Source organism: Sorex araneus, chromosome 4 (genome assembly GCF_027595985.1).
Source record: "Sorex araneus isolate mSorAra2 chromosome 4, mSorAra2.pri, whole genome shotgun sequence".
In the NCBI taxonomy this organism is placed as follows: Eukaryota; Metazoa; Chordata; class Mammalia; order Eulipotyphla; family Soricidae; genus Sorex; species Sorex araneus.
Genome location: NC_073305.1, coordinates 205,575,032 through 205,601,047, shown reverse-complemented (window position 1 = coordinate 205,601,047; position 26,016 = coordinate 205,575,032). Strand labels below are relative to the sequence as shown.

General features: G+C 55.1%; 2 protein-coding genes across 3 annotated transcripts; one reads left to right on the top strand and one right to left on the bottom strand.

The window, feature by feature from the left end:
* Positions 1 to 19: 19 nt before the first annotated feature.
* ASPHD1 (aspartate beta-hydroxylase domain containing 1) lies at positions 20 to 3,445 on the bottom strand. The gene is made up of 3 exons (XM_004615944.3): positions 2,460 to 3,445; positions 919 to 1,032; positions 20 to 276 (listed from the first exon to the last, which is right to left on the bottom strand). Exons 1-3 carry the CDS (start codon positions 3,295 to 3,297, stop codon positions 173 to 175), a joined length of 1,056 nt encoding a protein of 351 aa, XP_004616001.2. The 5' UTR covers positions 3,298 to 3,445; the 3' UTR covers positions 20 to 172.
* A 1,723-nt stretch (positions 3,446 to 5,168) lies between these two features.
* On the top strand, positions 5,169 to 25,902 carry SEZ6L2 (seizure related 6 homolog like 2). Of its 2 annotated transcripts, XM_004615860.2 has the most exons (18): positions 5,170 to 5,444; positions 6,422 to 6,553; positions 7,291 to 7,590; positions 7,869 to 8,008; positions 8,290 to 8,491; positions 13,718 to 13,903; positions 14,428 to 14,596; positions 15,931 to 16,094; positions 18,219 to 18,419; positions 19,549 to 19,687; positions 20,002 to 20,198; positions 20,298 to 20,492; positions 23,426 to 23,617; positions 23,696 to 23,887; positions 24,379 to 24,417; positions 24,576 to 24,693; positions 24,816 to 24,912; positions 25,348 to 25,902. In XM_004615860.2, exons 1-18 carry the CDS (start codon positions 5,366 to 5,368, stop codon positions 25,375 to 25,377), a joined length of 2,772 nt encoding a protein of 923 aa, XP_004615917.1. In that variant the 5' UTR covers positions 5,170 to 5,365; the 3' UTR covers positions 25,378 to 25,902. The 2 variants fall into 2 exon arrangements, with proteins under 2 accessions (XP_004615918.1, XP_004615917.1); XM_004615861.2 differs by lacking the exon at positions 24,379 to 24,417 and having other exon boundaries at positions 5,169 to 5,444.
* Positions 25,903 to 26,016: the final 114 nt, after the last annotated feature.

The following is a 26,016-nucleotide window of genomic DNA, read 5'->3' as shown; positions in this document are numbered from 1 at the left end:
GTTAGAAGAGGTTTGAAAATCTGTATTTCAGTGTTAGCTGAGTGTGTGAGTGTTCCCACCCTCCTCCACCACCCCCAATGAAGAGGAGCGCCTGGCTGCCAGCCACGCCGTGCCTCCGTGCCTCATCACTCTGGCCCAGAGAGATGAAGGGAGACTCTTCCTTCCTTCAAGACTATGGTGCGAAGACATAGTCAAGGGCTTGGCGCTCTGCCCCAGCCACGTTGGGGTGCCAGAGGTCCACAATGAAGACCACTCGGGGCCCATCTTCAGGGGAACCTAGGGCACACGGGGTTGGAGACAGGAGAGCATTAATCAGGGACTTAGGTTCCAGACCACTGACCAAATATTCATACAAATACAATAAATAAATGCCAGGTACTTCTCTAACAACCATGAAAACAAGCTGAGGTAGTACTATCACTGTAGCACTGTCATCCCATTGCTCATCGATTTGCTCGAGCGAGCACCAGTAACTTCTCCACTGTGAGACTTGCTACTGTTTTTGGCATATCGAATTTGCCACGGGGAGCTTGTCAGGCTCTGCCATGCGGGCGAGATACTCTTGGTAGCTTGCCGGGTTCTCCGAGAGGGGCGGAGGAATCAAACCCAGGTAGTACTATACTACCAATTTATACAATGTAGCAGGTACAAAAATGTTTAATGATTTTTCCCAAGGTCACACAGTAGCTGCAGACACTGGGCAGGAGCCCTGGTGGTCTGCATTAGAGTCTGCACCAATATGAAAACCTCACAGTCACCTGATAAAGTTTCCCCATTTCACAGGCAATAGAAGTGACATGACTCATTCATGGCCATGCAGCTGGAAGATGGTGGTGCTACAACTAGAGCCAGTTGGGCCTGATTTTTCTCATCTATCTCTTTCATTTCCTATCCTTAGCAGAATGAGATTCCTGTTACCGTTATGCGCCACTGTATGCAGGAAAGAGTCATCCACCAGTAGGCAGTGTCCTTCAGCCCAGCACTGGGGTTCGCCCCCGACCACCAGCTCGCAGCCAGGAGGGATCTTCAGACCTGTGGAAAGAGACGTTGGGCCCAAAACTGCCTCTCCCAAAGGGCCCACCCCAATTCAGTCCTTAAGGTCTGAGGGCCAGCCAGGGTCTAAAACTTCTGTGATAGCTGCTTGCTCTCTGGAAAGTGACCTGAGCAAAGTTACAATGTAGTACTGATAAAAGAAGTGCTAGGAGTTAGGGAAAGGAAGGGCAGGGTACAACCTATTATGTTCCAAAAAAGAAGGGGAGGCTTCCTGGAAGAAGTGGCATCCTCCGGCTTATGATGAGCAGGGACCAGTCAAGGCCTTCCATGCCTTAGAGGAAGGAAGGGAGCGTGGGAGTCAGATAAAGGTTTGTCCTTGCTGGTCTTTGGATACATCCAGCTGGTAGCACAGGGGATGACTTTAGGCAAAACAACATCAGGGTATTAATGGCAAAGCTTTTTTGTTTTTTCCTTTATAACATCACTTTGGTGCTACCCTAACCTTACATTGTTCCCTTCTATAGGAAAGAAGAGTATGGGGCCAGAGCAATAGTACAGCAGGTAGGGTGCTTGCTTTATATGTGGCCAACCCAGACTCAATTCCTGGCACCCCTGAGCACTGCCAGAAATGATCCCTGAACGCTGAGCTAAGAGTAAGCCCTGAGCTCCACCTGAGCATTGCTGAGTGTGAAAAAAAGAAAAAAAAAAGAGATTATAGGTTTCAGTCTCAGGAACCATGGGTATAATTTTTAAAACTTTCATTTTAAAAAGTATATTGTTTTGGAGCCAGAGTGATACTACAGAGGATAGGGCGTTTGTCTTGCACACAGCCGACCCAGGTTCAATCCCCGGCATCCCATATGGTCCCCTGAGCACCGTCAGGAGTAATTCCTGAATGCAGAACCAGGAGTAACCCCTGAGCACTGCTGGGTGTGGCCTAAAAAAGAAAATATCTGTATACATATGCATATATATATTGTTGTTAGGAGTATTTTATACATAATAGTGAATATTAATATTCTAGAAATATTCCTTTTAAATAAGTAAAAAGAGGACGGGAAGAGAGAGCAGAGGTTAGTGCGTTTGCCTTGCATGTAACTGACCCAGCTTTGATTTTGATTAATGACACCACACATGGTCTCCCAAACTGCCAGGAGTGGTCCCTGAGCACAGAGCTGGGAGTAAACCCAGAGCACCACTGGGTGTGACCCAAAAGGCCCTCCCCCCTGCAAAAAAAATTTTTTTAATATTTAGAAGTGAATATGAGAAAGCAATACAGATGGTGAATGGCTGTGGCAAGCTCATGGAGATGGTTGGCAGGTGGCTGGGGCATGGGAAATGCAATGGGCCGTACTGGTGGCACGAGTCATGGACACCTGAGAGAGACATGCTCAGAGCCACACCGAGAGGGCAGGATGGCAGAGGAGAGTCCTCAGGGGGAGATGGTGAAGGCGGCATCCACTTACCCAAATGGCATCTCACCCGAGCATTGGTGGGCCCACAGCGGCTCTCTAGCCGGGCCCCAGGCAGGAGGACGGAAAAGCCGGCATTGCCGAAGGTGTTGGCACTCATAAAGCTCCGAAGCCCCCTTAGTGCCCGGTAGGCCCCTGGGCACCGGCGGCAGTTGCTGGGTTGGCACCGGCCTGCTTGGTATAGCAGGAGCTGGTAGCACCCAGGGGCCAGGGGTGGGGACCAGCCCCGAGGCAGAGGGGCAGACCCTGAGAAGTCCCAGTTCACAGCCCCAAAGTCCCGCAAAATGGCAGGAAAGCTGCTTTCCAAGAGTTCCACATCGTGCCGCTGGGCATCGCGTGGCACGAAGGGGGCAGAGGGTAGGTCGGGCAGAAAAAATAGGCCTGGTCGCTGAATACCCAGGACCACTGGCCCTCCCCCAGGGCTTGGGCCCCCCTGAGCTGCCCGCCTCACCCTACCCATCCCCGCCCAGGAGTAGCGCCTGGCATAGGCACGGAGCCGACGACTCACTAGACCTTCTGTCCCGGGTCCTTCCCCAGGCTCCCCAGGGCTTCCTGGGCTTGGCCTGCCAGCCTCTGAGCATCTGTCTGACCCACCACTGACGCCCCCCACCAGCCCCCCAGTGCCCAGGGCCTGCATGTCCTGGGAGCCCAGGCGATAGCAGTACCAGAGGAAGAGAGAGGTGAGCGCTCCTAGGAGCAAGGTAAGGGCAGATGAGGCAAGGGGCAGTGGCCACTCAGGCATGAGGGGGACGGAGGCTCTAGTCAAGAGGTCTGGGGCATCTTCCAGCCCGCAGTTCCCCTGGCCGAGGACTTCTCCCCCAGTTCCCTCCATGACAACCCCCTGGAAGCCCCCGGGGTTTTTATGCTGCACACCGTTGGCTCTCCTAGCCCTTCCTGTCCCTGCCTCTCGCCTCCTCAAGAACCTCCAAGCCTCTTGCTTTCCTTCTATCCCGCCCTCCTCCTACCTCTTCTTTCTCCTACCAACTCCCCCCTCCGCCCACCGCCTACCTCTTTCCGTTTTTCTTCTAGCAGTTTCCTCTCTCCCCCTCGACCTCTCCCTCCCAATCTTCGATCTCCCCCTCCCCTTCCTCACCTCTCAGCCCTTCTCTTGGCGCTCCCCCAGCCCCACTCTCCTCCCCTCCCCGGACAGCAGCTCCTACCCCACCTGGACCCGCAGCCTGGGAACCCGCAACCAGCCGTTCTTCGTAGCGATCTCTCTCTCCCTGCTCCCCCCTCTCTCCTTCCCGTCCTTGCTTCTCACTCGACCCGACCCGCGGGTCCGCTCCCGGCCCCTCTCCCGCTCTCCTCGCTCTCGCTCGCTCTCTCCTACTCGCTCCTGCCTCGGCTCCCACTCGCCCTGACGTCACCCGTCCCCGCGACCCCGCCCCCGCCGGGAGCGGCCGCAACTCCTGCGGGGGGGGGGGGGAGGGGGGATGAGGAATCAACCACCCAAATGCTTGGGCGAGGGGAGGGGAATCGGCTCCAGATTTTCCTCCCCCACCCCCGGCCCCGGCTGGGGCTCCACGTGGGGCGCACAGGGCACCGTGCCAACCTCCAGCGGCCCCGCAATGCGAAAAGAAGGGGCGGGGCGGGCGGAGGGGCGGGGCGAGCTTGCGGACCGGGGGCCCGGGCGGGCGCGGGAGGCCTGCAGACCCTCCGGCCCGGCCGCCTGCGCTCCGCCGACCCCCGCCCGCCGGGCCGCGTCCCCCGCACCCCCCGCCCGCATCCGGTCGGCCCCGGCGCGGAGCGGGCGCGGGGAGACGGCGGGGTTAACCAATCCCGGGCGGCGCCCACCCGCCCGGCCGGCCGGGCCCTGGGGAGCTGTCCGCGCGCTACTGGTGCTGAAAGGGCCGCCCCGAGCCCTGTGCGCGAGAGAGCGGGCAGGAGAGAGGGGAAAAACAAAAGAGACCCCACACAGCTGAGCAGGGTCAAGTTGTGTGCAAGAGGAGGGGGTCTACCCTCCCCGGCTCCGGGCCTGCCACCCCTAAGATTCTCGCAACCGTGAAAACGCGCCGCTCTCCCGGAGGGGAGCAAAGCCCATTCCACACCTTTTCTGGAGACAGAAAGAGGAGTCCCATGGGGGGCCTGGATATGGGCAGGGGGCATGCTAGGAGGCGGGGCTGGCTCTAATGCAGCTGTCCCGCCCCTCGGCACCCCGGGAAGAGAAGATTCGAATTCCAGATGTGCTGGAATGGTGGGGGGGGTGTAATTACGTCTGGGACCGGAGAGTTTTCTCTGCCTCCCCTAGGGGCCGCGGGAGTGAGCATTACGGTCTAGCTCATATGGTCCCTCCTTCCTCCATCTGCACTTCCTCCTCCTCCCTCCCTCCGTCCCCCAATAAATCCCCAGGCCCCTCCCTTCGGCCGTCCCCAGGATCTGACGTGGGTTCGACACCTTTCTCAGCTTCTCCCTCCCGCAGCTCCAGTGCCCAGGCTTAGGCTCTCCGGGTTCTGCAACCTCCTTCCCTCCCTGCCAAGCCCCGAGAGCGTCTGCAGGGACCCTCCCCATCCTCCGCCCCGCCCCCCAACCCCCGGAATCTATTTTGCTTCTCCCCACCGCCCCACCTCGAGACCCAGCCTTCGCAATGAATCCAGGCGCTCGAGCTAGAGGGTAACCCAGGCGCCCCGGCCCCTCCGGCCTCTCGGCCCCACCCCCTGCAGCCCGAGCCGAAGCCGCGCCCCCTCTCCCACAGACCCGTGAGCAGAGGACAGAGCAGATTAGACAACGAGGGGTGGGCTCTCAGGGACCCCCAGCCCATTCTCCCCCTCCATTCCAAAGGACAGAGATTGTTTTTCTTGCTAACTTTTAGCAGAAAAAAAATTAGAGGGAGAGATAAAGGAGACGGCAGAAAGGTGACAGATTATTCAGGAGAGGCGCAGAGGAGATCGGTGCGAGTCGCCATGGGGACTCCCAGGGCCCAGCACCCGCCGCCTCCCCAGCTGCTGTTGCTAATTCTGCTGAGCTGTCCCTGGATTCAGGGTAAGGACATGGGAGCATGGGGGTGGGCCTCTCGGAGGGACCCCAGCAGGATCCAGTACCTTCTTTTCTCTGAACATCCAGGGCCTTCTGCGCTCCTGGGGGAAGGGGAGGGGCACAGCTAACGGGAAGGGCCAGGCAGGGTTCTCCAATCTATACCTTGAACCGGAGCCCCCATATCGAGGAGGCTGGAATTTAGAAGGAATTTTTGGCAGCGTTTCAAGGGTTAAATCCAGGAAGAAGGGCTCGGGAAGTTGGGGCGGGGGAATGTCTGCGGAGGCAGCAGAAGCACGCAGGTTAGGAATGGGAGATGGAGGTGCTGGGAGAGAAGCACATCCCAGTGTTCTTGGACATGTGGACAAAGACGGGCGAAGAGAAGCACCTGGGGATACTCAGTTCCCCATCTGACCCCCCAGCTAGACTCCAGGGATGAGGACAGAGACTAAGGAGCAAGAGAGAGGGGAGAGGGAGGAGAGAGAGGAAAAGAGGGGAGAAAGAGGGAGCGCGAGAGAGAGAGAGAGAGAGAGAGAGAGGGAGAGGGAGAGAGAGAGAGAGAGAGAGAGAGAGAGAGAGAGAGAGAGAGAGAGAGAGAGAGAGAGAGAGAGAGAGAACCACACTGCAGAGACAGAAACCCAGAGAGAAAGCCGGGCACTGCGGAAGGTGCTGTTGGGAGGTGCTACTGGACCCTCTGCAGAGCCCCAGTGTTTGGGGGGAGAGCAACCAAGGAATCAAGGGGGAAATGAAGCAGCGCCCTGCTCCTTCTCCACTCTGCTGGCGCTGTCCAGGGCTCCGAGGGTCAGCGCTCAGTGAAGGCCCACAGAGCCTGGGGAGGAGTATGGGAGGAGAACGGGAGCCCCTCCTCCCATCTTGGCTCAGCCTGGACCCTGTGAGTCCCTGCAGGGGGAGGAAGAGCTCTGGATGAGATCTCTGGGGAAGAAAGGAGTGTGGGGCATGCCGATTCACACAACTTCGTCTCCCAGGGCTGCCCCTGCAGGAGGAGGAGGCACCGCCAGAACCTGGAAGTGAAATCCCGACAGTAGCCTCGGAGGCCTTGGCGGAGCTGCTCCATGGGGCCCTGCTGAGGAAAGGCCCAGAGATGGGCTACCTGCCTGGTGAGACCCCAGAGAGGCAGGAGTGACAGAGAAGCAAAGGGTGGGACATTAACTCAGGCAGGCAATGGGGAGCCTGACCCATCAAATTCAGGAGGTCGAGACAGAAAAAGTAAAAAACTGGAAATAGACAAGCCAGAGAAACCAAGCCAGAATGAGTAAGAGGCAGCATAATCCAGAAACACAGAGAAAGATGGATGGAAACTCGGAGATCCAGAATCAGAGAAAGTGGGAGAGAAAGATGGATACTAGTAGATCCAGAGTCATAAATTAAGAGTGGTAAGAATATTGATCAGATAAAGAAAGCATTCCAGAGAACAAGAGGGAGAACAGAAAAAAAGGGTACCCAGGGAAGGAACTAGATCTGAATGGGGAAGCAGAAAGATTCAAAGAAACTGTCAAAATTGAAGGGCCAGGTTAGAGAGATGGAAGGGGAAGAGGAGGGACAGTGCTTAAAGAAGTGGGTACCCATGGAGTTCATGTCCAACTCAATCAGCTTAATCAATGGCTGAATAGATAGCAGTACTCCTACACTAAAAAAAAAAGAAGTGGGTATCAGACCGTGGAAACCTTGGGAGGAAGTGGGGAGTCTGGGAGGAGAAGGGCGAGGTGGGGGCATGCATCTTGTGGTGGTGGTCTTTGGTGGGGAGCCCCCAACCCCGGTTTCCCTCCACCCTGCTCCCCACCCAAGACCAGCCAATTTGTTCCTCCTGTGCCTGACTTCCCTTGCACTGTCCCAGGATCTGATCCAGACCCCACACTAGGCACCCCTCCAGCTGGCCAGACTCTTGCAGCGCCCTCCCTGCCACGGGCCACTGAGCCGGGGACAGGGCCTCTGACAACGGCCGTAACCCCTAAGGGGGACAGGGGCGCAGGCCCCACCGCACCAGAGCTGCTGACCCCGCCCCCCGGAACTACAGCTCCGCCCCTTCCCGGTCCTGCCTCCCCTGGCCCACCCCTCGGGCCTGAGGCCGGAGAAGAGGAGACCACCACCACCATCATCACTACGACAACGGTCACCACCACAGTGACCAGCCCAGGTGAGGTGGGGATGTGGGCAGGGTGCATGTGCATGGGTGAGGAGAGGCGAGGGTGGAGGAAGCCGGGGCCTGGGGCAGATGGGAGAGGGCTTCCTCTTTGCAAGGAAAGCTAGCCTGAATACCAGGCAACAAGATACTGTAGAGAAAGGAGTTGGGAACACAGCAGGGGCAGTGGGCAGTGGGTGAAGATGGTGAGGGGTCTGGGAAGGCCAGATGAGGACTTGGCTGGCAGGGCCAGAACAGGCATTCTTCCAATCTCAGCCACTACATCTCTTTAGTTCTGTGTAATAACAACATCTCCGAGGGCGAAGGGCATGTGGAGTCTCCAGATCTAGAGAGCGCTGCCAGCCGCACCTCGGGGCTCCTGGACTGCACCTACAGCATCCACGTGTACCCTGGCTACGGCATTGAGATCCAGGTAACTAGCAATGGTGTGGGACTCCGGGCTCTCTCCCGGGCCTGGGATTCGCACAGCTTTCAACTGGGAACCAGAGAGCCTATGTTCTGACTCACAGAGGCCTGTTTTTCAATGATGGGAAATCCACTCCTGGAGTCCTTCCACTTGAACAATGTCCCCCTAGTGTGTAGGCTGTAACAAACCGGGGTGGAGGGGGACGGTCACGTGGGCCTGGGGGAGGGCCTCAGGCAGTCCCCCACTCTGGCTGATTTGCCCTGGTGGTTGGGGTCTGACTTCTCTAGGTGCAGACACTGAACCTGTCACGAGAGGAGGAGCTTCTGGTGCTAGCTGGCGGGGGTTCCCCAGGCCTGGCCCCCCGGCTCCTGGCCAACTCCTCCATGCTAGGAGAAGGACAGGTCCTTCGGAGTCCAACCAACCGGCTGCTCCTGCATTTCCAGAGCCCGCGGGCCCCAAGGGGCGGTGGCTTCCGGATCCACTATCAGGGTGAGGCATTCACAGAGCTGATGGGAGCATGGGGGTACACTGGGCCTGGGAGATGTCTGGGAAGAGGGAGATGAGGGCTTCTTCTTCTGAAGGGACACAAGGGGTGACGGATCTGTATACTTTATCCCACACCACACATCAGCATCCATCGCCTTAGTGTTTATCCAGTGCCCGCTTCATTTGGGGAGAAGAATGGATGAGTCAGATGGAAATCTGAGTTCAAGGAACCTGGAGTCTCAGTAGAGAGGCAGATGAGGCATCTGAATGACTCATTTATTCAGATCAGGACCCATCTGAGGGGCTAACTCAAGTGGAGGAGCAAAGACAAAGGAAACCTTCTCCTAAGGAACTGAGGGGGCACCTTCTCAGGAGGTGATGACTAAATGGAGTTGGGTGGTGGGGGAATGAGCCGGAGCAGGAGAGGATGGCGGGTGCGCAGCTGGATGGAAGAGCACCCCTCAAGACCTAGGGAGGAGAGAAAGTGTGACCCCTAAGGCAAGGAAGTAATTTGTCAGGGAAAGTAGAATTGTCCTCACTATGTGACTGGGGATCGTAATGCTTCCCTCGTGGGGACCCTGATACTCACCTCCTGGCATTATTGGGAAGAGCAAATGAGTTAATACATCTTCAAGGCTTAAAATAGTGTCTGGCACACAGCGAGCACTCAGCAGTATCAGTCACGGCTGCTCCAGTAAAAGCAGAGAGAATCTGGGGAGAAGTAGGCTAAGAAACCAGACTGGGAGGAGGTGAGCCTTGGATCAGGAAGGGCACGAGCAGCTGCAGAAAGGAGATCAGATGATTTTTCTCCTGCAGGGGATGGGGGAAATTTGGAAATGTTTTCAGCAGGAGAGTGACAGCCACAGATTGTGACCTAGAGTCTGCTGACTTCTGGGATCAGGAAGTGGGGGTGTCTTCCAGGCCTCCATGAACAAGCACAAACAGCCTACAAAAATGCTGTCCACTCTGAAGTCCTCCCCCAGAGCCAGGGAATGTCCCCCACACCTATGTGTATGGCACAGGCTTTGCCCCTTGTCCCAGTCCAGACCCTGCTACCATCTCCAAAGGCCCTTCCTGTGGTCCTCGGAGGCAGAGAGGGAACTGTGTGATACTATTTCAAGACTTAAAATAGTATCCGTCTCTTCCTGGTGCCTCCTCGCTGTGCCTCCTGGAACCTTCAGCTCTGTGCTCTTCTCAAGCCACGCCTGCATCCAGCACCCTTGCTCCACCACATAATGATCATACCCTGGTTTTTCAGTAATTGAACACTTGAAACATTTTCACATGGGGCTGGAGCGATAGTACCATGGGTAGGGCTCTTGCCTTGCACACAGCCAACCAGGGTTTGATCCCTAGCACCCCATGTGGTCCTTGGAGCATTGCCAGGAGTGATCCCTGAATTAGGAGTAAATACTAAGTACCATTGGCTGTGGCCCCAAAATAAAAACAAAAAACATGGGGCTGGAGTGATAGCACAGCGGGTAGGGCGTTTGCCTTGCACGCGGCCGACCCAGGTTCGAATCCCAACATCCCATATGGTTCCCTGAGCACTGCCAAGAGTCATTCCTGAGTGCAGAGCCAGGAGTAACCCCTGTGCATCGCCGGGTGTGACCCAAAAAGAAAAAAAAAATTTCCACATTATGGTCATACCCATTTTTGGTACCCCAGCAAAACAAAACAAAAAACTTTGACATAAAATCTGCAGCAACTATGTAGTGAAATATGTTCCTCTTCAACTCTTTTCACCCTCTCTTGGAGCATCTTCTTGGCACCTGCTCCTTGGGCTCAAGTGCCAAGGTGGCAGTATCCCATAGCAGTCCCCTCCCTAGAGAGACCAGTGCACCAGGGAATTCATAGTTGGTGGGGGCCTGGTGGCTTGGAGTAAGAGTGCCTTAGGGCCTAAGACTGAAGTTTGGACTTCAGCCATTACAAAATAGCTCCCTGCTGGCTTCTTTAAACAGCCGCTTCCCTGGGGGCATTGAAATTAGGGCTCTTAGAGGAACAGGAATAGTTAGAGAGGCAGCGAGCTGCAGAAACTGGCCTCCACTCCTTCCTCTGTCTTTCTGGCTTCACACAGCACAGCTTCTCTAAACCTTTGGGACCAAGATTTACAAGTCCTGCTTCTCAGCTTTCCCAGCCTGCACGCACCGGGGCTTTTGGTCCCGAGTGATCTCATTCTCTGCTCTGAGAGGCAAAGTCTCCAGCACCCTTTACCCCACCCAGCAGACGCCCATTTCTGAACGCCTGGCACCTATAATTCCATTTGCTTCTCCAGCAACCCTGGGGGTGATCACTGTCAACCCTTGTCTACAAGAAAGGGACATCTCAAAGGTTAGACAGGATGATTGGCAGCCAGGAGTCTGAGTCCCACTCCCTGACTTCCGATTGGCCATTCATGGAGGCCGCTGGGCCAGTGACTAACATTTTCTGAGCTGTTGAATGATCCGGTAGCTTTAAGTATTTGCATTTTTTGTTTGTTTGTTTGTTTGCTTGCTTGCTTGCTTTTTGGGTCACACCCAGCGATGCTCCGGGGTTACTGCTGGCTCATCCACTCAGGAATTACCGCTGGCAGTGCTCAGGGGACCATATGGGATGCTGGGAATCGAACCCGGGTCAGCCGCATGCAAGAAAAAAAGCCCTACCCGCTGTGCTATGGCTCCAGCCCCGTGTTTGCATTTTTGAAGTACGGTTACATTTACTCCTGAGCAGCCCTGCGCGGGGAGGTCACCTGCTCCAAGGCTGACAGCAAGGGGGTGGGGCCAGAGTTCAGTCCCACACAGCACCACACAGCCTATTGGCCGTCCCCACCGAGCCACATGGCTAGGCCTTCAGGAGACAATTAAGGCTCGGTCTAATCTCATAAGGACAGTAGCCTGCGGTTAGTGTGATAATAAATGACACATGCAGGATGTGTATGGGCAAGAAAGTAAAATATTCTGTTGGGGAAAGGGAGGAGTCGGGAAGACTTCATGGCAGAAGTCTTGAGAGAATTGTTCCTTGAGAGAAAAGAAAGGAGTGAATAAGGAGTAACAGCAAGGAGATGGTCTGAAGATAGTGAGGAGAGTGAGTGAGACGTGTGTCTTGCAAGAGGCTCTGCTATGAAAGCACCTGGGTGTCAGCACATGGACTCAATTCTGTGGTCTTGGAGAGCTGCCACCAATACTGAATTCAAGTCACTGCAGTTTTGTGTCCTTCACAGTAGACTGAAGAGCAAGGCTTGGGTCTTTCTATCTCTGTCCCAGTTCCCAGCCAAGGAAGGATCTGTTAATTTTTTTTTGGGGGGGTCACACCTGGCGATGCACAGGGGTTACTCCTGGTTCTGACTCAGGAACTACCCCTGGCGGTGCTCAGGGGACCATATGGGATGCTGGGATTCAAACCCGGGTCAGCCACGTGCAAGGCAAATGCCCTACCCACTATGTTATTGCTCCAGCCCCTACATTTTTACAAAATGATAGGACCAGGTCCTAGGATGTAGCTGAAATGGTAGAACCTTACCACCAGTTCAGCCCCCAGTTCTGTCAGGTGGGTAGCCTGTTCCCCCAGGCTCCACGGAAAGGAAACCATTAAGATGGGCAGGAACCAAGTCTAATTTAGAACTATTCAGGGCTTGTGGGGCTGGAGTGATAGCACAGCGGGTAGGGCGTTTGCCTTGCACGCAGCCGACCCGGGTTCTAATCCCAGCGTCCCATATGGTCCCCTGAGCACCGCCAGGGGTAATTCCTGAGTGAAGAGCCAGGAGTAACCCCTGTGCATCGCCGGGTGTGACCCAAAAACCAAAAAAAAAAAAAAAAGAACTATTCAGGGCTGGAGAATCACAAAAAGCAAGGCCCAGACAAGCTGGTTCTCTCAAACAGGACCCGAGCCTGTTCAATCTCAGTTTTGATGAACTTCCTCCAGGAAGTCCTGCTTGCTTTACCCTGTCTGAACCAGACAGGAAAATCCTGGTAGGATCCAGTTTAGAGCCCTCGCTAACTATCGAATCACTTTGTATTTATTGGTTTCATCCCATATGGCTCCAGAGGAATTTCAGGAGGCTTCCTCAAGAGAATGCAAGCACTAAAATTAGGGAGAGTGAAAAAAGGTTTGTCCCCGGGTAACTGCTATCAAACTTGGAGAAACAAGACATAGATGGACAAGCCATTGCTACTCAGGGTGCCTCGGCGGGGTTTCCAGCTTCTTCCCACACAGAAAAGGCCAAGCCAGGCCCCGGAGAAAGCGAGGTTTCCTTTAGGGAACAACAATGACATTCTCTGAGGATGGAGAAAACAATCAGCCTTCCTGAGGGAGTTTCAGTGGCTTCTCTGTGTGCAGGCAGAGCCTGGGGCAGGGGCGGAGACTCAGCTGGGGAAGCAGATGCCTGCCCTGCGGGAGGCCCTGAGTTTGATCTTGAGCACTCCAGAACCCCTGAGCACTGCCAGGTGTGGCTCTGGTGTTCCCCTCACCCCCCAAAGAAGGGGAGGGAAGAAAAAAAGGGTGGCAGAGAGCGAGAGTACAAGAAGGAAAGCCTTTACTTGCCTGGCACATAAAACTGCCCTGAGGTACTTAATAACTCGAAGCCTCAAGTTCCACATCTGGACAATGGGTCACAGAAGCCACTCTGTGAACTCTTTTTTTTTTGTTTTTTGGGTCACACCTGGCGATGCACAGGGGTTACTCCTGGCTCTGCCCTCAGTAACTACCCCTGGCCGTGCTCAGGGGACCATATGGGATGCTGGGATTTGAACCCGGGTTGGCTGCCTGCAAGGCAAACGCCCTACCCGCTGTGCTATCTCTCCAGCCCCTGTGAACTCTCTTTGAAGCTGAGCAAATGTGGAACTGGGTGGGGTTCAATGGACTTGCCCAGGGCCATCCGGCAAACGAGCGCTCCCTTTTTTGGGGGGGACCAAAGCGACAGGACGTTTGCTTTGCATGTAGTTGATCCAGGTTCAATCTCCCACATCCCATATGGTCCCCTGAGTCTGCCAGGAGTGATTTCTGAGCACAGAGCCAGGAATAAGTCCTGAGCACTGCTGAGTGTGGCCCAAGTCCCCATCTCCCCAAAAGAGATGACTTTTTTACGTTTTAGAGCCTTCCTTTAGAAAATGGGTCAATCAGGATGATTAAGGGCAGTCAAGAATATGGCCATGAGCACTTCCTGAGAGAGTGGAGAGACCTCAGCATAGAAGTCTGGGGGACTGGGGAAGGGGGAGCCGGCCACTGAGTGCTCTGCCCACTCTGCCTGACCAGCCTATCTCCTGAGCTGTGGCTTCCCTCCGCGGCCGGCGCACGGGGACGTGAGTGTCACGGACCTGCACCCGGGGGGCACAGCTGCCTTCCACTGCGACTCGGGCTACCAGCTGCAGGGCCAAGAGACCCTCATCTGCCTCAATGGCACCCGGCCAGCCTGGAGCGGTGAACCCCCCAGCTGCACGGGTGAGTGTCCTTGCCCCGGAGGTGGGGCTCAGTCCTGGGGGCCTGGGGGTGGGGGTGGGGAGCCACCCACAAGGAAGTCCCCACCTCTTGAGGGGTTTTTACACCATAGAGTTTGTTTCATGGGAAAAGCTCTCTCTGGGAGGGTGTCACCTCAGAATGTCTCGCCAGTGGGTTCCCATTTCACACTCATTTGCCTGTGGCCCCTTCTTCTAGGAGCGCCTCATCCCGGAAGCCATTCTTAGGGTCCAGATCTGGGAAAGCCCTAGCCTGGGGATCCCCAGCTTAAAGATTTTCCATCTGAAGGCTTCCATTTTAGGGATCTCCACAACTGCCACACCCAGGGCGTCCCCATCTGAGGACCTTGCCTTTCAACAGGCTCTGGATCTTGGTGTTCCTGGGGTTCCCTCAGGGGCTCGGGGCCCCCAGGAGGTGCTTCCACCCTCTGACTATTCTAGCTCTCGCCAGAGGAGGGAGGAAAGGTGGCTGGTGAAGGCCAGGTCCCCTCACCTGTCCCCTCTGCACAGCATCCTGCGGTGGCATGATCCATAATGCGACACTGGGCCGCATCGTGTCCCCTGAGCCTGGGGGAGCTGCAGGGCCCAACCTCACCTGCCGCTGGGTCATCGAGGCTGCAGAGGGGCGCCGGCTGCACCTGCACTTCGAGCGGGTCTCACTGGATGAGGACAATGACCGGTGAGGATCTGGGCCTGGCCCAGAGGAACCCACGTCTGGAGACAGGAAGGCTGCCCCAGGGAGCCTGGGCCCGGGCGGGGTCCCAACTGCATTGTCTGTCAAACACAGGCTGCCTTTGTGCAAATGACCTTTCAGTGCCTTCGGTTTCCTCCTTGCGGAGTGGACAGAATAGTACTTCTGTCCTAAGGTTTCTGTGGGGATAAATGCATCAAGGTATGTCGAGTGCTTAGAATGGTGCCAAGTACTCATAAGCACTGTAAGTGTATTTGCCACCCTTATCCAAATTACCATTCTTTACTGAACAGACTGTAAAGAATTGCAACCCCATAGAATTCCAGTTTCTTTGAGATCTGAGATGGGTTATTTAATCTTTCATTGTCTTGGTTTCTTTATCTACAAAAGGCAGGAATATAGTGTCAGATGCAGGTGTTTTGTGGAAATTAAATAAGATAAAATGGATCAAGGCTTCAAAGAGTACATAGCATAGCACATAGTGACGGTTGGATAATTACAGCTACGAACATAAATTAGGAGAGAGATCGGGGATTGTGGTTCAGTGGTAAAGTACTTGAGTTGCATATGTAAGGCCCTGAGTTCAATCTCCAGAGTCATAATTTTTTTTAAAAAAAGCAAAGAAAGAGAAAGAAAGAAGGAAGGAAGAAAAGAGAGAGAAATAGAGAAAGGAAGCGAGGGAGATAAAGGAAGAGAGAGAGAAAGAAAGAAAGAAAGAAAGAAAGAAAGAAAGAAAGAAAGAAAGAAAGAAAGAAAGAAAGAAAGAAAGAAAGAAAGAAAGAAGAAGGAAATAGAGAGAGAAAGAAAGGAAAGGATAGAGGGAATGAGGGAATAAAGGAAGGAAGAAAGGAATAAAGGATGGGGCTGGAGATATACTACAGTGGGTAGGACACTTGCCTTGCATGCAGCTGACCTGGTTCAGTCCTTGGAACTCCATATGGTCCCCTGAGCCCACTAGAAGTGACTTCTGAGTGCAGAGCCAGGAGTGAACCCTGAACATCACTGGGCATGTTGTGTGTGTATGTGGGGGGTGGGGCAGGGGAAGTTAGAGGAAGAAAAGGAGAGAGGGAGAGGAGGCATCTGAGAGACAATACAGTGGGTAAGGTTCTTTCCTTGCATGTGACAGATCCAAATTTGATCCCTGATACCATATATGGTCCTCTGAGCCCTACCTGGAGTGATCCCTGAACACAGAGTCAGGAGTAAATCCTAAGTGCTGCCAGGTGTGCCCCCCACTCCCCCCCAAAATAAAGAAGTTAGGAGAGACAGGTTAGAGTTTACTAGGAAGACTAGGGCCCTGGCCAACCTTCTGTCCATTGCAGGCTGATGGTGCGCTCAGGGGGGAGTCCGCTGTCTCCAGTGATCTATGACTCCGACATGGACGATGTCCCGGAGCGTGGTCTCATCAGTGATGCCCAGTCCCTCTATGTGGAGCTGCTCTCCGAGACTCCGGCCAATCCCCTGCTGCTAAGTCTCCGGTTTGAAGGTATCTGCCCTGCACCTTCCCCAGGAATGACTGCAAGCACATTCTCCATCCCTCTTCCTCTCTGGATTTGGATCCCTGAAACTTGTGTTGCCTCCCCCATCCTGTCCTTTTAGTGATCTTTTCTAAAAGATCATTTTCTCCCCATCCTGTCCCTGAAATGATCTTTTCTAAAATGCTTCATGTGTGGTTGGATCCAGGAACACAACCGCATCAGCAGTCCCCTCCACTCTCAGCTCTTCCCCTCTCCCCTGTGCGAGCATCATTTTCAAGCAGGTGTGACAGCAGCCATGGACTCAGTGGTTCAAGGCTGGCTGTCATACCACCAAACTAATACCTCCATCAGTGGGAGGGATAGGTAGATAGATGTGTGAGTGTGTGTGTGTGTGTGTGTGTGTGTGTGTGTGTGTGTAGAGGGGGAGAGAGAGAGAAGAGTGAGAGAGAGAGAAAGAGAGGGAGGGAGGGAGGGTTCTCTTTCCTGAGAGTGTCAGCAATAATATCAGGGAAAGCTCTCATTGGCCAGGTTTTGGTCAGGTGCTCACATTTTAGCCAATCACTGGAGCTAGGGGCACATGATGTGATGTTTGTAGGTCTACTGTCCTCCCTAGTTGGCCTCACCTGAACCTCATGCACTAGAAGTAGGAGAGGTGTGTGTCTTAAAATGAAAAGAGTTGCTCTTATCAGAAAGAGGTGGATTGGAAGCCGGACAGGTAGGAACAAAGATCAGTGACCACCAGAAAAGAGCCATTTGAGTTGTTGAGCTGTAGAGAAGAGTCTTTTTAAAAAGGGAGACAGGGCATGCGTGCCTCAAGTGAAAGGATAAACAGGAGCAAAAGTGGAGGTAGCCTGGCATGTTTGGGAAACAAATTCATGCAAACTGTTGCAAACAAAAGAAAATAAACTAGGTCAGAGTGATAGTACAGTGGGTAGGGTGTTTGCCTTGCACACGGCCAACCCAGGTTCAATCCCCGGCATCCCATAATGTCTCCCTAGCACCGACAGGAGTAATTCCTGAGCACAGAGCCAGGAGTAATCCCTGAGCATCACTGGTTGTGACCCAAAAAGCAAAAAAAAAAAAAAAAAAAAGAAAAAAGAAAAGAAACCCACAAAAAAGAAAATAAACTGCTGGAGATGAGAGGAGCTAGTTTCTGGTGTGAATCATGAGAGAAATGCGCTTGGCATTGGACCTGGTGGGCTTTCCAGTTAAGTGACCATGGCATAGAGCAGTGGGTCTGAAAAACAAAGTGCAGTTTAGACTCGGAGAATGCAGAGCTTAGTGGGACTCCTAAGTTTGAGGCCTGCCTGTCGGAAGATGGGACTCTATTGCTCCCTAAGCATCAGCTGCATCTATTCTTTCAGAGGCATCTATGTCTTGTCACAGATGGTCTGCAGATAAGCAATAATCAGGTGGGCAAGAAGTAAAATGTTGGGACTGGAGCAATAGCACAGTAGGTAGGGCGCTTTGCCTGGCATGCAGCTGATTCGGGCTCTATCTCCAGCATCCCATATGGTCCCCCAAGCGCTGCAAGGAGTGATTCCTTAGTACAGAGCCAGGAGTAACCCCTGAGCACTGCTGGGTATGGCCAAACCTCCCCCCTCCAAAAAAAAAAAATGCTCTAACGGACATTTATTTTTGCTGACCTGGTGCAAAGTTGTACTTTTGGATTCTAGTCAAAAAGGCTCATCACAATCCAACTGGTACTTTTGCGGCAAGAACATGCTTACGTGAACCATTTCTCCTAACAAACTTATTCCTGACTCCTTTGCAGTTCCCAAAGCCAATTATCTTTGGCTGGGAGCAACTCATCTAGATTTGAGACTGAATTCTGCCCTTTTGGGTGGTGTGGGGCAAGTGGCTTTTGTCTGAGGACCTCAGTTTCCTCACCCAGAGGACGGTGGCTAGGATTTGACCTCCTAGGAGTTTCCTTCCAGAGGCCCGAAGAAGCATGAATGTATGTGTGAGGAATGTTCAAGTCTAGGAGGAAACTGGAGAGTGAAGGTTAAACCCTAGCGTAGTCCACTGAAACAGTCACTAAGCTGACAGACTACACATGACTCTAAGCCACAGGCCCCCAGAGAGAGTTCTGGAAACTTCCTAACTTCATTCTATGACTGATTCTTCCCTAGCCTTTGAGGAAGATCGCTGCTTCGCCCCCTTCCTGGCACATGGCAATGTCACCACCACAGATCCTGAGTATCGACCAGGGGCACTGGTCACCTTCTCATGCCTCCCAGGATATGCCCTGGAGCCCCCTGGGCCCCCCAATGCCATTGAATGCGTGGATCCTACAGAACCCCACTGGAATGACACAGAGCCAGCCTGCAAGGGTGAGACCTCCAGCTCTCTAGGAAGCCCTTCTGTCTACCGATTCCCCTGAACTGGGGGGCCAAGCAAGGCCCTTAAGGAAGGGAACTGCCAAATCCAAACCTTGTAACCCTGGGCTTTGGGTAAATTTTGTCCCTTTCACAAACTCAATTTATTTTACATATCTTTTGAAAAAAATTCTTAATGTTTAAAATTTTTCATTTATGGGCCTCAGTCATGGTGCCAGGGTTAAATTCACAGTCTCACATGCCAGCCCTTTGAACTCCTAGGCTCATAAGACTCAGGGTTTTTCTCTGAATGGTGGGCTTGTTAAAGAATTCAGGAGTCCAGGGCTGGAGAGATAGCACAGCGGGTAGGGCGTTTGCCTTGCACACAGCCGACCTGGGTTCGATTCCCAGCATCCCATATGGTTCCCCAAGCACCACTGGGAGTAATTCCTGAGTGCATGAGCCAGGAGTAACCCCTGTGCATTGCCGGGTGTGATCCAAAAAAGCAAAAAAAGAAAAGAAAAAAAAAAGAATTCAGGAGTCCAGTGCTAGAGAGAGTACAGCGGATCGGGTGCTTGCCTTGCATGAGGCCAATTCCTAGCATCCTGTATGGTCCCCTGAGCCTGGCAGGAGTGATCCCTGAGCACTGCCAAATGTGGCCCTCCCTCCAAAAAAGAATTCAGAGATCCCAACACAGTATATTTAGGAATTGGATTTGGGGTAAATCATGGATGGGTGATGATAGGGAGGCTGAAGAATGGATGGAGTTTCTTAAGAGCAGGACTGGGCCTGGGCACAACAGGACAGGTGTGACAAGAAACAGGTCAGTAATAGATACATAGAAAACCTGCTGGGGGGCTGAAGCGATAGCACAGTGGGTAGGGTGTTTGCCTTGCACGCGGCCGACCCGGGTTCGATTCCCAGCATCCCATAGGGTCCCCTGAGTACTGCCAAGAGTTAATTCCTGAGTGCATGTGCCAGGAGCAACCCCTGTGCATCGCTGGATGTGACCCAAAAAGCCAAAAAAGAAAAAAGAAAAAGAAAACCTGCTGGTGGTGTGGCATCCATGACTGGGAACAGTGAGGACAGTAGGGAGATGAAGCTGGCGCACCCCGGGTCCTCATTCTAACATCTTCCACCCTAGCCATGTGCGGAGGGGAGCTGACGGAGCCAGCCGGCGTGGTCCTCTCTCCAGACTGGCCCCAGAGTTACAGCCCCGGCCAGGACTGCATGTGGGGCCTGCACGTTCAAGAAGAGAAGCGCATCTTGCTTCAAGTTGAGATGTATGTGTGGGTGCTGCCAAGTGTGTGGTGGTGTGGGCTCAGCCGAGTGTGACTAGGCCATGCTCTAGCCTTCATCCTGAGCCTGGCAGGAGGCACAGCAGGGTTGGGGTTTGGGAGACAGTAGCTGGGAGGAGACCTAAAATAAGTGGTACCTAAACAGTGCCCTAAGCAGAGGAAAACCTGGATAAAGTGAGGGGTTCCCGCCCAGGGATGGGGATGTGGGGGTGCTATGGGAGATTTGAGTCATGATTCAGCAGACCCAAAGCAAAAACCCCTTACAGAATCGCCTCCATTTCTGATTCCTCTTCTCACAGCTTGAACGTGCGTGAAGGGGACATGCTGACACTGTTTGATGGAGATGGGCCCAGCGCCCGAGTTCTGGCGCAGCTCCGGGGACCTCAGCCCCGCCGCCGGCTCCTCTCATCTGGGCCCGACCTCACGCTGCAGTTCCAGGCACCATCTGGGTCCCCAAACCCAGGGCTGGGACAGGGGTTCGTGTTACACTTCAAAGGTACGGGGACCAGGCCCCTGGCTGGACAGCAGTTCAATGGGCCAGAAATCTCGGGAGGAGCCATGAAGTTTCACACTCGAAACTCGCTCTCCTTTGCAGAGGTTCCGAGGAACGATACGTGCCCGGAGCTGCCCCCTCCGGAGTGGGGCTGGAGGACGGCGTCCCACGGAGACCTGATCCGGGGCACCGTGCTCACTTACCAGTGCGAGCCCGGCTACGAGCTGCTCGGCTCCGACATTCTCACCTGTCAGTGGGACCTGTCCTGGAGCGCAGCGCCGCCTGCCTGTCAAAAGAGTGAGTCCGGCCCCGCCCCGCCCCTCCACCCCAGGCCCCGCCCCCTACTTCCGGCCTGGACCCATCCCCGCCTCCCAGATCCCGCCCCAACCTCTCTATGGCCACGCCCCTACTGCCGCCCCCGCCCCCTACTCCTGGCCCGGGCCCCTCCTCTCCCTAAAACTATTCCCGCTTCACAGGCCCCACCCGCTCCTCGATCCTGAAACCAACACCGACTCCCAGGCCCTGCCCCGACTCCCCTGTACCTGCCACCAACTCCCGGGCTTCGCCTTCGCCTCGGCCCTGGACCCGCCCCCAACACCCCCTTGACCCGCCCCCGACCCTTCCCCTGGACCCACCCCCGACTCCTCGGCCTGGGCCTCGGCCTCGTATCGCCCCCCCTGGACCCACCTTCGACTTTCCCCTGGACCGCCCCGACTCGCCCTTGGACCCGCCCCCGACTCGCCCCTGGACCCGCTCCGACTCCCCGGCCCCGCCCTCGTCTCGCCCCTGAACCTGCCCCCGACCGGCCCTTGCGCGTCTTCCCAAGGCCCCGCCTCTGGCACCCCTGCTTCTCTCTCCTGCCCTCTCGCCTTGATCCATTTTTTTCACTCTGGGTTCACGCGTAGCTTCCTCAGGTCTTGTCCCAGTGTCCTTTGGTCCCACTTCTCCGCACGGTGCCCGGAAACTATTCCTTCCGGAGCCCGCTCTCAGCTTCCATCTTCGTTCCTCTTTGATGTTTCGGGGGAGCTGTGCCCTCCCTCGGGTGGGGGGGCACACCTCTGCTCTGCTGAGTGCCACCCCTTGTGGGTGCCCCCTCCGCCCGTTGTCAGTCCGGTTCCACGCTTCCCGTACTAGACCCTGATCCAAAGTCTCAAACATTACTACTGCAGTCGTTTGCCTGTGCCTGAGTGCATTGGACAGTTTGGTTTCTGGCTCCTCTCTGCCCCTTGCCCCCTCGCCTCTACGTGCCGCTCCCCTCTCCCCAGCTTCCTCCCACCCGCGTCGTTTTGTGGTGTTGTGGTGCCCAGAGGTTGCAGTCTTAGTTTTGGTGCTTGCACACACTTGGTTGTGGAGTCGAGACTCAAAAAGGGGGATCCCACCAAGATCCAGCTTGACATATGGGCAGTGCTGGGGATCAAACTGGCAGTCTCATACCCTTATGTCTACAAGGCAGGCAACTTTGCCAAGAGCTATCTCTAGCCCGGACTTGGTTTATTTTAATGCAGTGATTGAAGCCTCAAGCTAGTTTGGAGTTCTGCAAAAGGGCCATAACGCAGTCTGGGCAGGAGACAGATACCCAGAACAGCTAAAGATAGGAGAGTGGCAATTCTGGGTGACTTTGGACAAAGTACTAGGCATCTTTGTATCTTCCCTCCACATTGATGAAGTACGAGTCAGGGATTGTCAAGAACAAAGGAAGTTTTTCCACACAGCTTCTGGTGCTTATAAGAGTGAAAAGTAGAGGCTGGGGGCCGGAGCGATAGCACAGTGGGTAGGGCGTTTGCCTTGCCTGCGGCCAACCCAGGTTCGATCCCCGGCATCCCATATGGTCCCCCAAGCACCGCCAGGAGTAATTCCTGAGTGCAAAGCAAGGAGTAACCCCTGAGCATCGCTGGGTGTGACCCCCCCCAAAAAAAAAGTAGAGGCTACTCCGGGTCTGATGAAGAACAATGGGAAAAGGATGAGTCTGTGATCTCAGGGATGAGCAGGAGAGTTCACAAAGGTGACATTTAAAGGAGCTAGAAGTGTCTGTCATTTGAAAATAAGAAAGAAGTGTCTTCTTGACACTTTTTTCCTAATTTTGGGGAGCATGCCACAAGACATGGGGTTGTAGATCTTCCACCTGGCTTCTCACAGGCAGTGGGAGGACTTGGAAATGCGTTTCAGGAAACCAGATTTCAGCTGGAGGCTGTTCCCCGGGATGTTCTGCCTAAAACCCAGACAGAAGAGGCGCGGGGTCAGGAAGGGACAGGGTTATGGCCCCACTGCTCAGAAAGGGGAACACTGAGCCTGAGACTCGTACCGAAATCTCCCAGTGCTCGATGGCTGTGTTCCAGTTCTGACTCTCCCAAGGCATTCAGTGACCTGGATCTTTGAGGACTAGCAGGGTAAGATACCATGTTCCTAAAAGATTTAGCACGGTGGGGTTGAAGACAGAGTAAGATAAGGTGCTGGCTGTGCACCACCTATGGTCTCCAGAGCACTGTCAGGAGATATCCCTAACACAGAGCCAAGAGTATACCTGAGCACAGCCGAATGTGGCCACTAACAGACAAGCAGAAGATTTAGCAGGGGTGCCTGCCACAAGTCTCTATACAACAAAAGGCTCACCTGACTCTTCTATGAGGCTGTGAACTCAGTGGCCCGCAGCAACTGGACCACAACCCCAGCCACAGAATAAGCTGGATTGAGTGGGTTCAGGTGGGCCCACCTGCCAAGGGCAGCGGCTGTCCCGCCAATGACCTGTGGCTCACCCTGCTGGGACTTAGCTGATGTGTTCTGATGCATGGTCACATAGTCCAGACCTTCCCTAGGCAAGGGGGCTCAGGGGTGCCAGCCACTATTCTCTGGAAAACAGGCAATAGAAAATGTGTTGGGGCTGGAGTGATAGTACAGTAGGTAGGGTGTTTGCCATGCACTCGGCCAACCCAGGTTCAATTCCCAGCATCCCATAGGGTTCCCTGAGCACTGCTAAGAGTAATTCCGGAGTGCAAAGCCAGGAGTAACCCCTGTGCATCGCCAGGTGTGACCCAAAAAAGAAGAAGAAGAAAAAAGAAAATGTGTTGACTTCAATTTTCACATCTTCTGCTCTCACCCTTTTTAGGAAACAGTTAGAGGCTGGGGGTAGGGATGGGGTGAGGGTGACCTGAGGTTTGGGCCTGCCCCAGCCCCGAGCTTCTGTGAGATCTTCCCAGGCCCTGGCTCCTGGTGACCTGGCCCTCTGCCAACAGTTATGACATGCGCTGACCCCGGCGAGATCACCAATGGGCACAGGACCACGTCGGACGCCGGCTTCCCTGTTGGCTCCCACGTTCAGTACCGCTGTCTGCCGGGGTACAGCCTAGAGGGGGCCGCTGTCCTCACCTGCTACAGTCGAGACACAGGCACACCCAAGTGGAGTGACCGCGTGCCCAAGTGCGCCTGTGAGTGGGGGCCACCAGGGAAGGGAGGCTGGGGACCCGCTCAGCGCAGCTGGCATCTGACGGGGCTGATCTTTGCAGTGAAATATGAACCCTGCCTGAACCCGGGGGTGCCTGAGAACGGCTACCAGACGCTATACAAGCATCACTACCAGGCGGGCGAGTCTCTGCGCTTCTTCTGCTACGAGGGCTTTGAGCTCATCGGCGAGGTCACCATCACCTGCTTGCCCGGCCACCCCTCCCAGTGGACCAGCCAGCCCCCACTCTGCAAAGGTGCCAGGGCGGTCCGGGCAGTAGAGCGCATAGGGCTGTGCAGGGATGGGGGCGCCAGGTAGCCACTGTGAGGCCACGGGGGGCTCCGGCAGAGCTCCCCAATCACCTCCTGGGGCCCTCACCCTCGCAGTCTCCTCTAGAAGAACTGGGACACTCAAGGTCACAGAACTATCCTAAGGGACAGTAGGAGCCTTGCTTTTGGAAGTCCTTCGCCCTCAGTATAGGCCTCAGTTGCCCTATTTGGGGCAGTTCTCATACCTGATTGCCTCAGACTGCCCAGGAGCCCTGACCTTTCAGGGGTCTGGAGAAGGAGGGGGAAGGCCCGGTCCTGCCATTGTCCCCCCTCCCCCCCTGCCCCCCGTGACCCCAGCAGGGAAGGGGGACTGTGAGGGAGCGAGTCCCAGGAGTCCAGCCCAGCCCCACTGGGCCCTCTACCAGCCTCCTTCCCTCCCTGGCTCAGACCCCGTCCCCTCCCCCTCCTCTCCCTGCAGTGGCCTATGAGGAGCTCCTGGACAACCGAAAACTGGAAGGTCAGTGAGGACACAGGTGGAGACCCAGACTGGCCGAGTCGGGAGGGCAAGGCAGCGCCGGGGGCAGGAGGCCAGGTCCCGGAGGGGTGAGGCCCAGGGTTCGAAGCCCAGGGCAGGAGGCCGGGAGAGCCCAGCTGACTGGCGTCTCCTCCCCGCAGTGACACAGACCACAGACCCATCCCGGCAGCTGGAGGGGGGCAACCTGGCCTTGGCCATCCTGCTACCCCTGGGCTTGGTCATTGTCCTTGGCAGTGGCGTTTTCATATACTACACCAAGTAAGTGTCTTTCCTTCTCTGGGGGCTGCTGGGGGTGAAGGCAGTCAGCCGAATGCAGAAGCCGGGCGAGGGGGACTTGGGGGCTCACCTGTTGACCCCCCCACCCTTTCTCCTTTTCCTAGGCTGCAGGGCAAATCCCTCTTCGGTTTCTCGGGCTCCCATTCCTACAGCCCCATCACCGTGGAGTCAGACTTCAGCAACCCACTGTATGAAGCCGGGGTGAGTCCTCACCCCGCCTGGGCCGCTCCTGTGCATCCCCCCAGACTCCATCACCTCTCCAGGGCTCTGTAATCTTTATCTTGGGAAATTCAAACTCAGCTGTCTGTGAAGACCATGTTCATGAACGAAGCCAGTTACACCTGAGTGAGAGGAAGTGGGCAGGTCTGCAGCTAACCGGCCCCTCGGGCCCATAGTGGAAACTTAGACTCCAGAGTCTAAGTCTAAACACATCTTCCAAGCGTTCCAGACCACCCAGATATTCAGGGATTTGCGTGTGAGACTCTCAGATGCCCTGAGATGAGTCCAGTATATCCACGGGCCAGATTTAGCCCCCTTCCCACCCACTGGGCCCACGTTCCAGTCTCTCTCCTTTCCATTTTGTCGCCTCAACCCACACATCCGCCTCCAGTACTGACCCCCTCTCTCTGTCTCCAGGATACACGGGAGTATGAAGTTTCCATCTGAACCCCAAGACTAAGGCTGCAGGACCCAGGACACCCCTCCCGCCTCATTCTGGGCAGGGAGGAGAACAGGACTTGGTTTCTGGCTCTTTTCCTCCCTCCTGTGTAAATAGCCCCCCCGTCCCACAAGGGGGTTCAAGGCCCTGGGGACCCCACAGTAAATAAACCAGCATCCCGCCGCCCAAAGCCGCCTCTTCTCAGTTGCCAAACAATGGGCCTACCCCATCCCCCCGACCAGCTTTTGGACCCCGGGAGGGCATCTCAGCCCCCTTCAATTCCTGGAGCCCCTCCAGCTTGGGTATCCCACCAGGACTAGTCCTGAAAGCCCTGCTCTTCCCGTGGCTTGATGGCTCCCCTCTTCCCAGATGCCCTGGCTCCAGGCTGCTCTGTGGCCTGGGAAGGTCAGAGCCGGAAGAAGGGACGCTGGGACACGCCCGCTTCCTGCCATCTCCCCACCCACCACCTTTCCACCTCTGCTGCTGGACTTTTGTTTTTGAGCAATAAACAGAAAATCACCACTTGTAACTGGGCCAATGTGGGGAAGTTGGGTCTGAGCTTTGGACGCTGTGATGGTAGCCCGTTGGGAGAGAGGCCTGGGGCCGGGGGACCCACTTAGCAAAAGGTGGAAACCCAAGACTGGGCA